This window comes from Mobula birostris, chromosome 32, assembly GCF_030028105.1.
Source record: "Mobula birostris isolate sMobBir1 chromosome 32, sMobBir1.hap1, whole genome shotgun sequence".
Classification (NCBI taxonomy): Eukaryota; Metazoa; Chordata; class Chondrichthyes; order Myliobatiformes; family Myliobatidae; genus Mobula; species Mobula birostris.
This window is the reverse complement of record NC_092401.1, coordinates 5,962,844-5,977,360: the sequence shown is the minus strand read 5'-3', so window position 1 is coordinate 5,977,360 and position 14,517 is coordinate 5,962,844. Positions and strand designations below refer to the sequence as shown.

Sequence of the window (14,517 nt, the reverse complement as noted above, 5' to 3'; positions counted from 1 at the left end):
TCTGGGAAAAACAGTTTCTCCTCATCTCCGTCCTAAATCTTCTTCCCTGAATCTTGAGGCAATGCCCCCTAGTTCTAGTCTCACTTAGCAATGGAAGCAATTTTCCTACTTCTATCATTTCTATCCCCTTCAAAATATTGTATGTTTCTATAAGATCCCCTCTCATTCTTCTAAATTTCAGAGAGTATAGTCCCAGACGACTCAATCGCTCCTCATAGGTTACCCCCTTCATCCTTGCAATCAACCTGGTGAACCTCCTCTGCACCGTCTCCAAAGCCAATATATCCTTCCTCAAGTATGGAGACCAGAACTGCACACAGTACTCCAGATGCGGCCTCACCAGTACCCTGTATAGTTGCAGCATGACCTCCCTACTCTTGAATTCAATCCCTCTAGCAATAAAGGCCAACATTCCGTTTGCCTTCTTAATAACCTGTTGTACCTGCAAGCCAACTTTCTGTGATTCATGAACAAGCACTCCCAAGTCCCTCTGCACAACAGCATGCTGCAATCTTTCACCAATTAAATTATAATCTGCTCTTCTATTATTCCTTCCAAAGTGGATGATCTCGCATTTACCAATGTTGTATTCCATCTGCCAGACCTTTGCCCACTCACTTAACCTATCTATAGCCCTCTGCAGACTCTCCACATCTTCTCTACAATTTGCTTTTCCATTCAGTTTAGTGTCATCAGCAAATTTTGCTACGCTACACTCAGTCCCCTCTTCCAAATCATCAATGTAAATGGTAAACAGCTGCGGGCCCAGCACCGACCCCTGTAGCACCCCACTCACCACAGACTGCCAACCGGAGAAACACTTCTATTGGTTAACCAGTCCACTATCCATGCCAATACACTTCCTCGGACTCCATGCATCTGTATCTTATTTATAAGTCTCTTGTGTGGCACGTTATCGAATGCCTTCTGGGAAGTCAAGTATATGACATCCACCTGTTCCCCTCTATCCAATGCACTCATTATGTCCTCAAAGAACTCCAGTAAGTAAGTTTGTCAAACAGGACCTGCCCTTTCTGAATCCATGCTGCGTCTGTCTAATGGAACCACTCCTTTCTAAATGTTTCGCTATTTCTTCCTTAATGACGGCTTCAAACATTTTCCCGACTACAGATGTTAAGCTAACTGACTTATAGTTGCCTATCTTTTGCCTACATCCTTTTTTAAAAAAAGTAGCATGACATTTGCTGTTTTCCAGTCCACCGAGACCTGCCCAGAGTCTAGAGAGTTTTGATAAATGATTACCAACACGTCTACTATAACCTCTGCCAATTCCCTCAGCACCCTGGGATGCATCCCATCAGGACCAGGGGACTTATCTACCTTCAGGCCCCCTAGTTTGCTCATCACTATCTCTTTAGTGACACTGATTTTATCGAGGTCCTCACCTCCTATTTCGTCCATAACATCCTTCTTTGGCATATTAGACGTGTCCTCCACCGTGGAGACCGACACAAAATAGTCGTTCAATGCCTCAGCCATTTCCTTATCACCCAATATCAATTTCCCCTTATCGTCTTCCAAGGGACCTACGCTGACTTTAGCCACCCTCTTCCGTTTTATATATTTATAAAAACTTCTGTTTTTATATTTTGTGCTAATTTACTTTCATACTCTATCTTCCCTTATTTCTTGTCTAGTTGTTCTTTGTTGCTTTTTAAATTGTTCTCAATCCTCCAGTCTTTGCAACCTTGTACACATGAGCTTTTAATTTGATGCTATCTTTTATTTCCTTAGTTATCCAAGGCTGGCTCTCCCCACACATACTGTCCGTACTTTTGACTGGAATATACTTTTGTTGAGCACTGTGAAAAATCTCTTTGGAAGTTCCTCAACTGTCCTACCAAATAGCCTGTGCTCCCAATCCACATTAGCCAACTCCTTCCTCTTCCCATTGTAGTCTCCCTTGTTCAAGCATAATATACTAGTTTTAGATCCAACTATTTCATCCTCCATATGTACGCAAAATTCAATCATACTATGATCACTCTTTCCAAGAGGATCCCTGACTATAAGATGGTTAATCTTACCTGTCTCACTGCACATGACTAGATCTAAGATAGTATTTTCCCTTGTAGGTTCACTAACATGCTGCTCAAGAAAGCTATCACAGATGCATTCTATGAAGTCCTCAAGATTTCCTTGACCAATCTGATTCACCCAATCTATGTGGAAGTTAAAATCTCCCATGACAACTGCCATTCTGTTCTTTACAAGCTTCAGTTATTTCCTGGTTAATCGCCTCTGCCACTGCAGTATTTTTATTAGGTGGCCTATAGACCACTCCCACCAGTGATTTTTCCCCTTACTATTCTTAATCTCTACCCAGATGGACTCAACATTCTGCTCCGTAGATCTTATATCGTCTCTCACAATCGTCCTGATCTCATCCCTAATCAAGAGCACCACCCCACCTCCTCTGCCTTCCGGCCTATATTTCCGTATTACCTGATACCCTTGGATATTTAATTCCCAGTCATCTCCACCTTGCAACCAGGTTTCTGTAATGGCCACTAAATCATATGCCTTGGTACTGATCTGTGCTACAAGTTCACTAACCTTGTTTCTAATACTATGGGCGTTTAGATAAAGTGCTCTTGTCCTTTTAGAATCTAGTGACCTATGCGATTTTTGCTTTTTACTTTTATGCACTCTACTCTTACTTTTTTCTTCACTAACTCTAGCTTTGGTCTCTGCATCACTTCATCCTTCTTCTCTGTGTGGGTTCCCATCCCCCTGCCATATTAGCTTAAAACTCCCCAACAGCACTAACAACAATCTCCCTAGGACATTGATCCCAGCCCTGCCCAGATGTAGACTGTCCGGCTGGTACTGGTCCCACCTACCCCAGAAGCGGTTCCAATGCCCCAAGAATCTGAAACCCTCCCTCCTGCACCACCACTCAAGCCACATATTCATTCTAGCTATCCTGCTATTCCAACTCTGGCTAGCACGTGGCACCGGTAATAATCCTGAGATTATTACCTTTGAGGTCCTACTCTTTAATTTATCTCCTGGCTCCCTAAATTCAGCTTGTAGGGCCTCATCCAGCTTTCTTCCTATATTGTTAGTACCTACATGCACCACGACAGCTGGCTGCTCACCCTCCCCTTTCAGAATGCCCTACAGCCTCTCCGAGACATCTCTGACCCTTGCACCCGGGAGGCAACACACCATACGGGAGTCCCGTTTGCAGCCACAGAAGCCCCTCTCTATTCCCCTTACCATGGAATCCCCTACCACAACAGCTCCGCCACTCTTTTTCTTGCCCTCTTGTGGAGCAGAGCCACCCACGGTGCCATGATCCTGGCTACTGCTGCCCTCACCTGATGAGCCATCGACCGACCGCAGGAGACTCCTGCACTATCCTACTACTACTCTTCCGGTTGGTCACCCATTCCTTATCTTCCCTTAGATCCTTAAACTGCGGTGTGACCAACTCACTAAATGTGCTATCTACAACATTCTCAGCATCTCTGATGCTCCAAAGTGAGTCCATGCGCAGCTCCAGTGCCGCCATGCGGTCTATCAGGAGCTGCATCTGGACACACTTCCTGCACACGTAGTCTTCAGGGACACTGTCAGCCTCCCTGAGTTCCCACATGTCGCAGGAGGAACATGGCACGGGTCTAAGCTCACTTGCCGTGTCGGATGTTAGCAGAAGAGGACCACAGGGGAAAGGGAAGAGCCTGCTGGGGAAGTCGAAGGCTGTTATCTGTGAATCAGTTCTTCGCCTTGACCCTTCTGCACCAAAGCCCCATTTGAGCCAAAGTCCTCTCACTCTGCTTCCCGCTCTCTACTGGCTGATGTCATGCCTCTGTGCAGTCTTGCCTCTCTTTACCCAGAGTGGTAAAACGCCTTCTCTCCAAAAATCCTTTCAGACGTTCCACTCGCAGCCTTCTTGCTTCTAGTTTCATAGAAGCAGGCCCTTTAGCCCTGAGTCGGTACTGTCCCATCATCGATCCATTTATGCTGGATAGATAGCATACCTAGTTTCATTGTGCCACTGACTCAGCAGCTCACCCATATTTTGCTATTCATCTGCACTCTAGGAGCAGTTTTCAGCAGCCTGTTACCGTGTCAGTGGGATGTGGGAGGACACTGAGCACCCAAGGGAAACCTAACGGGTTACAGGAATGTTGAGACTCCAGGTTGGAGATGAGCATTGAACCTGGGTCTCTGGCGGTGAGATGCAGTGGCTCTAGCTCTGCCAGCTGCTTTCCTGTTATCTGATCAGTCAGGTTTCACTGATGCCTAGATTCTGCGGATGAGTATGAAGATTTTCTCCTTCTGTAACTACATCACAACATCAATTACGTTGATGGGTGATTTAGTTCTCTCGAGTTTACTCTCATACTATAGTTGGTTCCTTGGTGACACAACAGGGTGTTCTTCCATTTTTGGGTTTTAGGCAAAGGAGGCTTTGCTGGACAAATCATTGTCCTTGGAGACCTTGGCCAACTTCCTCTATTTGTCTCCAGGGGAATTAAATCATCACCTTTGTTTGACCATATTCCCAGCTTCATCACTGACAGCTAAATCCCTCGTTCTGAGCATAATCCACTGTGTTTAAGTCCATGTCATTTCATATGCTTTCCTACTGTTCTCAGTCTGTGAGCCCAGAGTTGACTTACATTCCCATAACATCTCTGGACCTGTCAGTCACAGGAAAGCTTTCCCTGCAGCATTCGGTGCAGTACTACCAGCAACCAAGAGATGGTAGCAGTGCCCCATGGTGCACATTGAACTTTTATTCCTTTTGCTAGAGTAGCTGTGAGGTGACTGAGGGATACATTTTTGTCAGGAAGAGGACCCCACCCCTCAACTTGCCTTCATACTAATGCCATGAATATTTCTGTGCCCATATGAGAGCAAATGGGATTTAGGTATATGGTCATGCAGTTTGGGAAAGAAAGTGGAAAGGCAGTCAATTATCTGAGTGCTGAGAGATTTCTAAGGAATGGGATGTACAGGGGTCAAGACATTCTCGTGCATGAAATTTGCAGACAGGTGCAGTAATAGGTCAAATGGCATTTACTGTAAGGCATTTGGAGTTTCCTAACAGAAAGACTGTTAAAATTGTACAGGGTGTTGGTTGGGCCACACCTGGAGTACTGTGCAGTTTTAGTTCCCTTCCTCAAAGAACAAACTAGCATTGGAGGCAGTCTAAAAGAGGTTCACTTAGTATCTCAGGATGATGACACAAAAGTTGTGGGTGTTGTGGATAGTCTGGACGTTTGTCAGAGGTTACAGCGCAACATTGATAGGATGCAGAGCAGGGCTGAGAAGTGGCAGATGGAGTTCAGCCCAAATAAGTGCAAAGTGGTTCATATCGGTAGGTCAAATTTGAAGACAAATTTGACCTACTGATATGAACCACTTACTCTCACTATATGAACTCTTACTCTCACCTAGTCCCATCTACCATATTTTGTAGCTGGGACTAGGTGAGAGTAAGAGTTCGGCACGGACTAGAAGGGCAGAGATGGCCTGTTTCCGTGCTGTAATTGTTATATGGTTATAATATTCATTAAGACTCTTGGCAGTATGGAGGATCAGCGAGATCTTGGAGTTCATGTCCACAGTGTTGTTAAGAAGGCTTATGGTGTGTAGGCCTTCATCAACCGTGGGATTGAGTTCAAGAGGTAATGTTACAGCTATGTTAGACCCCATTTGGAGTACTGTGTTCAATTCTGGTCAACTCGTTACAGGAAGGATGTGGATATTACAGAGAGAGTGCAGAGGAGATTTACAAGGATGTTGCCTGGATTAGAAAGCATGCCTTATAAGAATAGGTTGAGTGAACTCGGCCTTTTCTCCTTGGAGCGACGGAGGATGAGAGGTGACCTGATAGAGCTGTACAAGACAATGAGAGGCATTGATTGTGTGGATAGCCAGAGGCTTTTTCCCAGTGCTGAACTGGCTAACACATGGGGGTATAGTTTTAAGGTGCTTGGAAGTAGGTACAAGGGGGATGTCAGAGGTTAAGTTTTTCACACACAGAATGGTGGGTGTGTGGAATACACTGCCAGTGAAGGTGGTGGAGGTGGATACAATAGGGTATTTTAAGAGACTATTAGATAGGTACATGGAGCTTGGAAAATAGAAGGCTGTGCAGTAAGGAAATTCTAGGCCGTTTCTAGAGTAAGTTACAGGGTTGGCACAACATTGTGGGCTGAAGGGCCTGTACAGTACTGCAGGTTTCAATAGTTGCCCTATCATAGTCAGGTAAAGACATTAGATTCATGCCTGTCACGTTTTGAACAAGTGAGGATCCCATGGAAACGCTCCATAGTAGGAAGCGTAGCAGTTAGTGTGACGCTGTTACAACTCTGAGCGGAGTTCAGTTCCGATGCCGCCTGTAAGGATTCTCTGTATGTTTTTCCTGGGTGCTCTGGTTTCATCCCCATCCACAGACATAGGTTAATTGGTCATTGTAAATTTTCCCATGAGTAAGTTAAGGTCGATTGATGTTGCTGGGCAGCGTGGCTCAGAGGGCCAGTGGGGCCATTTTCATGCTGTATTGCTAAATAAATAAGAGAGCAAGACAGGGTGGACATTAAGATGTTTTCATCAGGTCCAAATAAGGAGGTATAATTGCTAGATAAAGTGTTTTCTTGCAGAGGGCAGTGAATCTCCGGAATTCTGTACCTCGAAAGTCTAGATCACTGGATGGTTTTACTGAGGTGGATAAACTTTTGAAAGGTTGATGAATTGAAGATTATGGAGAACTGGCACTGAGAAGGAGTGGACAGCAGATCAAGCACGATCGTACTTAGAAGGGCTGAGTTCAAAGCAATTTATTTCAAAGTATGTACATGTCCCCATATATGTACACCTTGCGATTAAATTTTACAGTAAGATATAGAAATTCAATAGAATTTGAAAAAAAGTACTTATTAGTTAAAAGTAAATAATGTTGAGTTGAAGAATGCTCGAAAGTGAGTCTCTAGCTTGTGAAGTTGTGAGGTGAGTGAACTGGTCCACACTGGTTCAGGAGCTTGCTGGTTGTAGGGTAATAACAGTTCTTGAACCTGATGATGTGGGACTTCAGGCTCTTGTAGCTTCTTCCTGATGGTTATAACGAGAACATAACTTGGATGATGGAAGTGCTTGACGATGTTTGTTGTAAGTGTCTTAACCTCTTGCACATGAGGCGGCACCTTCTGGAGTGCAGCGCTCCCCCAGTTCCCTCAGCCTGGGTTTCTGTGCTCAGGAATGTAACTTGAATCCTGAACCTCCCAACACATTGAGGTGTGTGCCCCAACCGCTTCAAGACAGTTTCCTGTGATAAAGCTAGTGGTCTCTGTGAGTCTTTTTAAAGTTTTGTTCCTTGTCTCCAGATCCTGAACCAGTCCAACCAGCACAGAGTAAAACTGGGAAGTATGTGCCACCCAGTCTACGAGATGGAGCCAATCGACGGGGAGAGTCCATGCAGACAAACCGCAGAGGTGAGAGAGCTCTGTCGGACGGGGTTAAAACATTGCACTGTGTTTCAAATATTACACACCCACAAGATTTGCTATGTTTACCCCATGCTGCCCCATATCACAGAGAACATTGAGACCCCTGACATGGTGAGCTTTGTCCACTGAAAAGCCCTTGGCTCACCCATGCCATGCAATAAATCAGGAGGGTGAGCAAGTTCGATTTTCTTTAACCCGAGTCTGACTCCCAGAGACTTTTGGGTGTAGTTCTGACACTGCTGTCTTGTTCCCCAGCGGATGACAATGCCACAATCCGTGTCACCAACCTCTCAGAGGACACACGAGAGACTGACCTGCAGGAACTCTTCAGACCTTTTGGTTCCATTTCTAGGATCTACCTGGCTAAGGATAAGAACACGGGTCAATCCAAGGTAATGCTGCTAATGTCTTCACTTGGGTTAGCCTTGTGTTCGCCTTGAGGTTTGAAGTGCTGGTTTGTATTCAGAGCGATTTGTTTTTTTCCCTCCCCCATCTTCAGGGTTTTGCCTTCATCAGTTTCCATCGGCGTGAAGATGCTGCCAGAGCCATTGCTGGCGTGTCTGGATTTGGTTATGATCATTTAATCCTGAACGTGGAATGGGCCAAGTAAGTGTTTATAATTTGCTTTGCTACAAAGGTCTCCTGGCAGTTGCTGCTGGTGACTGGTCAGACTTCAGTCTTTGTTGGAGGTCAATCGTCCATGTACAAATATGTGCAACTTCGTATAATGAGACCCAGTAGGACACATCAGATGATTTATTAATAGCACATAAACCCATTGACCACCATGTGGAAATCTTTGGCAATTCACACAAGGTGGAATAATAGATATGGAAATAGTTTAAAATTAATTGTAGCATTCAATACCAGTTAACAAAAAAAAGCGCAAACACTGTTTGGTTATTTTCTTATGCTTTTCCTTCTATACTTGGGGATTGTTCTGACCAGTTTAAGAATCCTAGGAAGGTTTTTTATCATTTTGACTTATACAAGCTTTCTGTTTTTTTTAGGCCATCAAACAACTAAAGGTCATGTCAGCTGAGCAAATCAATTTCAAACTCGAGTCGGTTATTAACATCAAATAAAGTATCTGGATCAGACATTTACTATGCCTGATGCAAGTCACTGAAAATGAATCCTGGAGTGTCAAGTTGTTCTTCATACTCAAACGACTTCTCACCGAAATTCATTCCAGCATTGCAGATTAGCGTCACAACAGGTTGTTCTACTGCCTTGTTTATGCACTAACTGACCCCTGTACCAGTAGTTTAATGCTACTGTAAAACTACCTTTGTAGGTAAGTAGCAAAAATAAAAGGAGTAAGTGATTCTACTCTTTTCCCTAATTTCCACCCACTACGTTCCTTCATCTTATTTTTTTTGGTGCAGTGGAAATGGAGTGGTGAGATTGCCTACAAGGGAGTCAGCCTAAACCCGATGGCTTCTGAATTTGTATTACAAGTAGTTTTTTTGCACTAAGCGTGACTGAATGCAAAATTAATGAGGATTTTTCATTGGATGGTGTAAGGAGTCAGTCCTCAGGTACTGTGTGACCTGAGTATTTCAGTCCCTTATTTTACAGTTCAGAATCTTGGATGCTTATTTCTTTAAGTCTACGTTCAGCTCCTAGATTCCTAATTTTGTTGTCACAAGACAGTGTTCAAAAGACACTACAATTTTTAGCCTTTAGCAGTAGAAGTTAGAAGCAGTCAAATTGCAGATACTAAAGTGCCATTTAAATTTCTTAGTCACTAATCTGGAATGAAAATAGTGACCACAATTTTGTTATTGAAAACAAGTGGTTTACTGTCTTCCAGGAAATCAGCCACCCTTAAACTTAGTTTCCTGATCCATTGTGGCTAATTTCTCAGCTGTTTCCCTGCAAGTCACTAAGAGGCATTTAGAGATGTTTAAATATTTGCATCATAAATAACTAGATAATTACTTCTGTGCAATTGCTATTTGAGACCAAAGGGGGAACAAAAAGAACAATCAAACTGAATAGGTATTCAGCACATCATTCCACTCAAGATATTTATTGAAATATTACAACATATAAAACTACAAGTTTATTAAACATATGAATTACCACTGCAGAAAGTGGGCAATTATTCAAATACTGTGCATTTAAAAACCACATTAAAATCCACAATGCATGACAGCACTGCACAATCAAGAGAAAATATTCATGAACTAAAAACAATATTACATCTTCAGTGGCTGCTTCACATCAGCCAGTTAAAAAGGGACATTGGTTCATCGAACAGTCACAGGAATCCCATCTTTCCTTCCTCCTGCCCTCGAATGTAGTGCACGAAGATCTCAAGTTGAAGATCTATCAGTCGCTTGTGTCCATAGTCTCGAGTTTGATGGTCTCTGTTGGAAGAGTAGCAGGGTATTGAATTTTGTAACTAATCCAGCATTATGCCCCAATCAAAACAACTGGTCACTTCACACTGGAAAATCTTGTTCAGTATTCAAATGAGAAATCCAGTTTCAAAAGTACAACTTCTGACATGACACACATTTATAGAAGATATTTCTGAATAGCAAGGAATACTGAAGGGAAGTAGGATCAGTTTCCCCTGGCACTGTAGAGACAAAGGCAACATCCGTGAAACTTTTGGGTATATTTGTAGAAGTGTGTACAGTTACTTTGTTATTGACAGTCCTAAAATGTCGATAATGCAAAAACTCAAAAGTCCAGAGTGGTTGTTGAGTTAGCACCTAAGCACAAGATTCCACATGAATTCCTCTAGATTACATTGATTAACCAATGCCATTAGACAAATAACATCCACGCATCACCAAAATGGAGCTGAATGTTTAATACTGGAGTTCTAAGTACCTGATTCAGAAGTCAGAACTTGAGATAGAAATTATTCCTCCCTAGTTGCACACAACTTCACTTCAACTAGAGCTATATCCATAAATCCTACTCCCAGCCCTGGCCAAAGATTCATTGCAAAACTACAAGGGTTCAAGAGATCTCACCACAATCCTCTTGGCAATAAATGCCTCATCTCATGACAATGGTACATAATGTATTTTTCGAATGATACTAAAGGATGTGATGAACCAGAAATGGACAGAAAACCTCTTCCACTTATCATAGGTAAAAATTCAACCCATGAAACCTTGCTGGAGATCTATACAGCTGTTACCATAACAATTTTTAAAAATTTTTTCTTATGGGGCAGTAGTCCAATTTTAACATAACTGATTAGCACCCCAAACACCATCCTGATTCAGAAGTATATACTGGTCCTAGATTATTGCTGCATTTCAAGTCCTGGACCACCCTATTCAGCAAGCAGACAGCTCACATTCACTTCCACAATGGCAGTCATGACTACGAAATAAATGCTGGGCTTGCCAGCAGCAATTTCCAAATAATTAATAAATAGAGAATAGAAGCCCAAAAGGATTTGAAGGCAAGTTATAAAATAGTTGTACATTTTCAAATTCCACCTCATTTACCTGTGTTCCCTTTCTTCCTTTCAAGTGCACAGATTTTAATTTCCAGTCCGATAGCTTTAGCCAGAGGAGGTGGTACTGCATTGCCAACCTGTCAATTTTAAAAACAGTAATTATATAGGACCTTGGTGAGGAAGTTTCTGAAAGAGGTGTCAGTAAAACTAGACTCTTAAGTAAACAGTATTTCAACAGATCTGCCAGGCGAAGAATGTCTTGGTTATTTAACACATCCACCTTTTGGTTCACCAATGAACCAAAGGCCGGTCAAAAGGGCAACGTTATGGGAGATTTTAACATGCAGGTCGATTGGGAAAATCAGGTTGGTAATGGATCGCAAGAGAGTGAGTTTGTTGAATGCTTAAGAGATGGCTTTTTAGAAAAGATTGTCGTTGAGCCTACTAGGGGATCTGCTATACTGGATTGGGTGTTATGTATTGAACTGGAGGTAATTAGGGAGCTTGCAGGGCAGCAATGGCATGCGTTTCTGGGAAAAATGAGGAAGGTGCAGGATATGTGTATTCCAAAAATGAAGAAATACTCAAGTGGTAAAAATAGTATAACTGTGGCTGACAAGCTAAGTCAAAGCAATTGTAAAAGCAAGAGAAAGGGCATACAACAAAGCAAAAATTAGTGGGAAGACAGAGGATTGGGACGATTTTAAAAAACTACAGAGAACAACTTTAAAAAAATCATTAGAAGGGAAAAGATGAAATATAAAAGCAAGCTAGCAAAATAATATCAAACTGGAAAAAGGACCATTAGAAAATGAGGCAGGAAAAATAATAACGGGGGACAAGGAGATGGCTGCTGAACTAAGTGAGTATTTTGTGTCAGTCTTCACTGTGGAAGACACTAGCAGTATGCCTGATATTGCAGTGTGTGAAGGAAGTGAAGTGTGTGCAGTCACACAAGAGAGAAGGTGCTCAAAAAGCTGAAGGACCTAAAAGTACATAAGTCACCCGGACCAGAGGAACTACACCCTAGAGTTCTGAAAGAGATAGTGTTAGAGATTGTGGTGGCATTAGAAATGATCTTTCAAAAATCATTGGACTCGGCATGGTGCCAGAGGACTGGAAAATTGTAAACATTAATCCTCTCTTTAAGAAAGGAGGAAGGCAGCTGAAAAGAAATTATAGCCCAGTTGGCCTGACCTCAGTGGTTGGGAAGATGTTAGTGTCCATTGTTAAGGATGAGCTGATGGAGTACTTGGTGACACAGGACAAGATAGGGCAAAGTTTCCTTCAGGGAAAATCCTGCCTGACAAACCTGTTAAGATTCTTTGAGGAGATTACAAGTCGGATAGATAAAGGGGAAGCAGTGGATGTTGTATATTTGTACTGTGACAAGGTGCCACACATGAGGCTGCTTACCAAAAGCCCATGGTATTATAGGAAAGTTACTGGCATAGTTAGAGTACTGGCTGATTGGCAGGAGGTAGTGAGTGGGAATAAAATTTTCTTTTCTGGTTGGCTGCCTGTGACAAGGTGTTCCGCAGAGGTCAGTGTTAGGACCACTTTTTATGCTGTATACAAATGATTTTAGATGATGAGATAGATGGCTTTGTTGTCAGGTTTGCAGATGATACGAAGATTGGTGGGGGGCAGGTAGTGTTGAGGAAACAGGTAGGATGCAGAAGAACTTAAGACAGATCAGGAGAATGGGTAAGAAAGTGGTAAATAAAATACAATGTTGGAAAATGCACGGTTAGGCACTTTGGTAGTAGAAATAAATGAGCGGACAATTTTGTAAACGGGGAGAAAATGCAGAGGGACTTGGGAGTCCTTGTGCAGAACACCCTGAAGGTTAACTTGCAGGTTGAGTCGGTGGTGAGGAAGGCAAATACCATGTTAGCATTCGTTTCAAGAGGTCTGGAATACAAGAGCAAGGATGTGATGCTGAGGCTTTATAAGGCATTGGTTGGTGGGGGGGGGAGCGGGGTAGGGATCTCATTGAAACCTTTCGAATGTTGAAAGGCCTAGACAGAGTAGATGTGGAAAGGATGTTCCCCATGGTGGGAGAGTATAGGACGTGAGAGTAGCCCTTTGAAAACATGCGGAAAATTTCTTTAGCCAAAGGGTGGTGAATTTGTTGCCACATGTAGCTGTGGAGGCCAAGTTGTTGGGTGTATTTAAGGCAGAAATTGATAGGTTCTTGATTGGTCATGGCATCAAAGATTACAGGGAGAAGGCCAGGAACTGAGGTTGAGGAAGACACAGAAAAAAGGATCAGCCATGATTGAATAGCGGAGCAGACGGCCCAATTCTGCTCCTGTGTCTTATGGTCTTTTTCAAACAGACAGAATGAAAGAAAGAATCAGCAACACGCACCTGTCTGTGTTTGTCTAAGACGTTCCCAAAAAGCCTGTACGTATCTGGGAATCCCTGGGAACGTGCACACTCTCGTACACTCACCACACGGTGCTGCTCAGGGTGCAGAACACGACCCTAAAAACATGCAACATTAGATATCTTAGTAAATACAATTTATACACTTGTCCCTTCTGATTGCCCCTCATGAGGTTGCTTTGTGCCTGTAAAATAAATCTCCCAGCAATCTTTAGCATGAGAGCCCATACAATAAACTTTTCACCAAAAAGTTATTCCTCATCATTTGTTGGATCAAAGAATGATGGATTTTTGATATGAAAATTATTAATGGATTTCAGATAAAGGGACTAAATAGCTGCCTTAACACAAGATTCTGTAGATACTGGAAGAGTTCAGGAAGCCAGGCAGCATCTATGTAGAGGAAATAAATAGCTGTCTTTTCCTTGAGTTACTTTTAAAAAAAATAGCCACGTCTATTCCCCTTTTAGCAACAGTCCCCCCACATTTTAGCAGGAGGCAGTTGACATCAAATAGAATACTATACTAGCTATTGCCTTCCCCCTGAACTCACATTCCAACTACAACAACCCAGTCAATGTCAGACAACAAATCCAAGAATTTTCTGGTCTTTACAACGGCCCCTGGCTTTAATGAAGAAAATGAACAGGCAACAAAAAAAAGTCAAGCGGGAGATCACAAAGTGTTCATGAGGAGACTGATGCCATTGTGAATTACGTGTAACAAATTAGCTAGTGCGGTGTAAATAAACCATAACGGTTGCATTCCAAACTGAGACTTTCTAAACAATAGCCCAAACAACACCAGTGTCATGTTACATACAAACCAGCCCAGCTTAACACACCGTCTATTCTTTTCCCAAACTCTAAATCTTCCTTGAGTAGCTCCCTCACACTTAGCGTGGCAACAATAGTTTGTTAATTTCATTTACTATCCTGTTGAGCCATCTTACCTGTTTCCCCATCGGCTCAGGATTAGTGACAGTTGTGCTGAAAAATCCATCCCATTCCAGCCGACCGTACAGGCCAGCCCAGTGATTGTGCCTGTTCCCAGTATGGGGCAAACACCATGGAATGAGTGTGTTGAACTGTCTGTCAGCTGGATCACATTGCTTACCTACAAACCAAAACAGCAGCTATAAATTATTCTGTTCCAAAATTCTTCCTGAACTTGATGATAGGGACAGTCGTCTCAACATTTGTGATGTCAAAA

At 42.7% G+C, this 14,517-nt stretch overlaps 2 protein-coding genes across 3 annotated transcripts in view; one reads left to right on the top strand and one right to left on the bottom strand.

Moving 5' to 3' along the window:
- Positions 1-8,620, top strand: part of eif3g (eukaryotic translation initiation factor 3, subunit G) — a 31,653-nt gene extending 23,033 nt beyond the window's left edge. For both annotated transcript variants that reach the window (XM_072248552.1, XM_072248551.1), the window contains 4 exons: positions 7,362-7,469; positions 7,740-7,876; positions 7,984-8,090; positions 8,495-8,620. In XM_072248552.1, the coding sequence (XP_072104653.1) occupies positions 7,362-7,469; positions 7,740-7,876; positions 7,984-8,090; positions 8,495-8,510 (368 nt within the window). In that variant the 3' untranslated portion in view covers positions 8,511-8,620. The remainder of the gene's footprint in view (positions 1-7,361; positions 7,470-7,739; positions 7,877-7,983; positions 8,091-8,494) is intronic.
- An 871-nt stretch (positions 8,621-9,491) lies between these two features.
- The window catches only part of dnmt1 (DNA (cytosine-5-)-methyltransferase 1), a 72,223-nt gene continuing 67,197 nt past the window's right edge, over positions 9,492-14,517 (bottom strand). Inside the window, exons 31-34 of the mRNA XM_072248550.1 lie at positions 14,258-14,421; positions 13,288-13,404; positions 10,964-11,051; positions 9,492-9,859 (exon numbers count right to left, since the gene is read on the bottom strand). Of these exons, the coding sequence (XP_072104651.1) occupies positions 9,822-9,859; positions 10,964-11,051; positions 13,288-13,404; positions 14,258-14,421 (407 nt within the window). The 3' untranslated portion in view covers positions 9,492-9,821. The remainder of the gene's footprint in view (positions 9,860-10,963; positions 11,052-13,287; positions 13,405-14,257; positions 14,422-14,517) is intronic.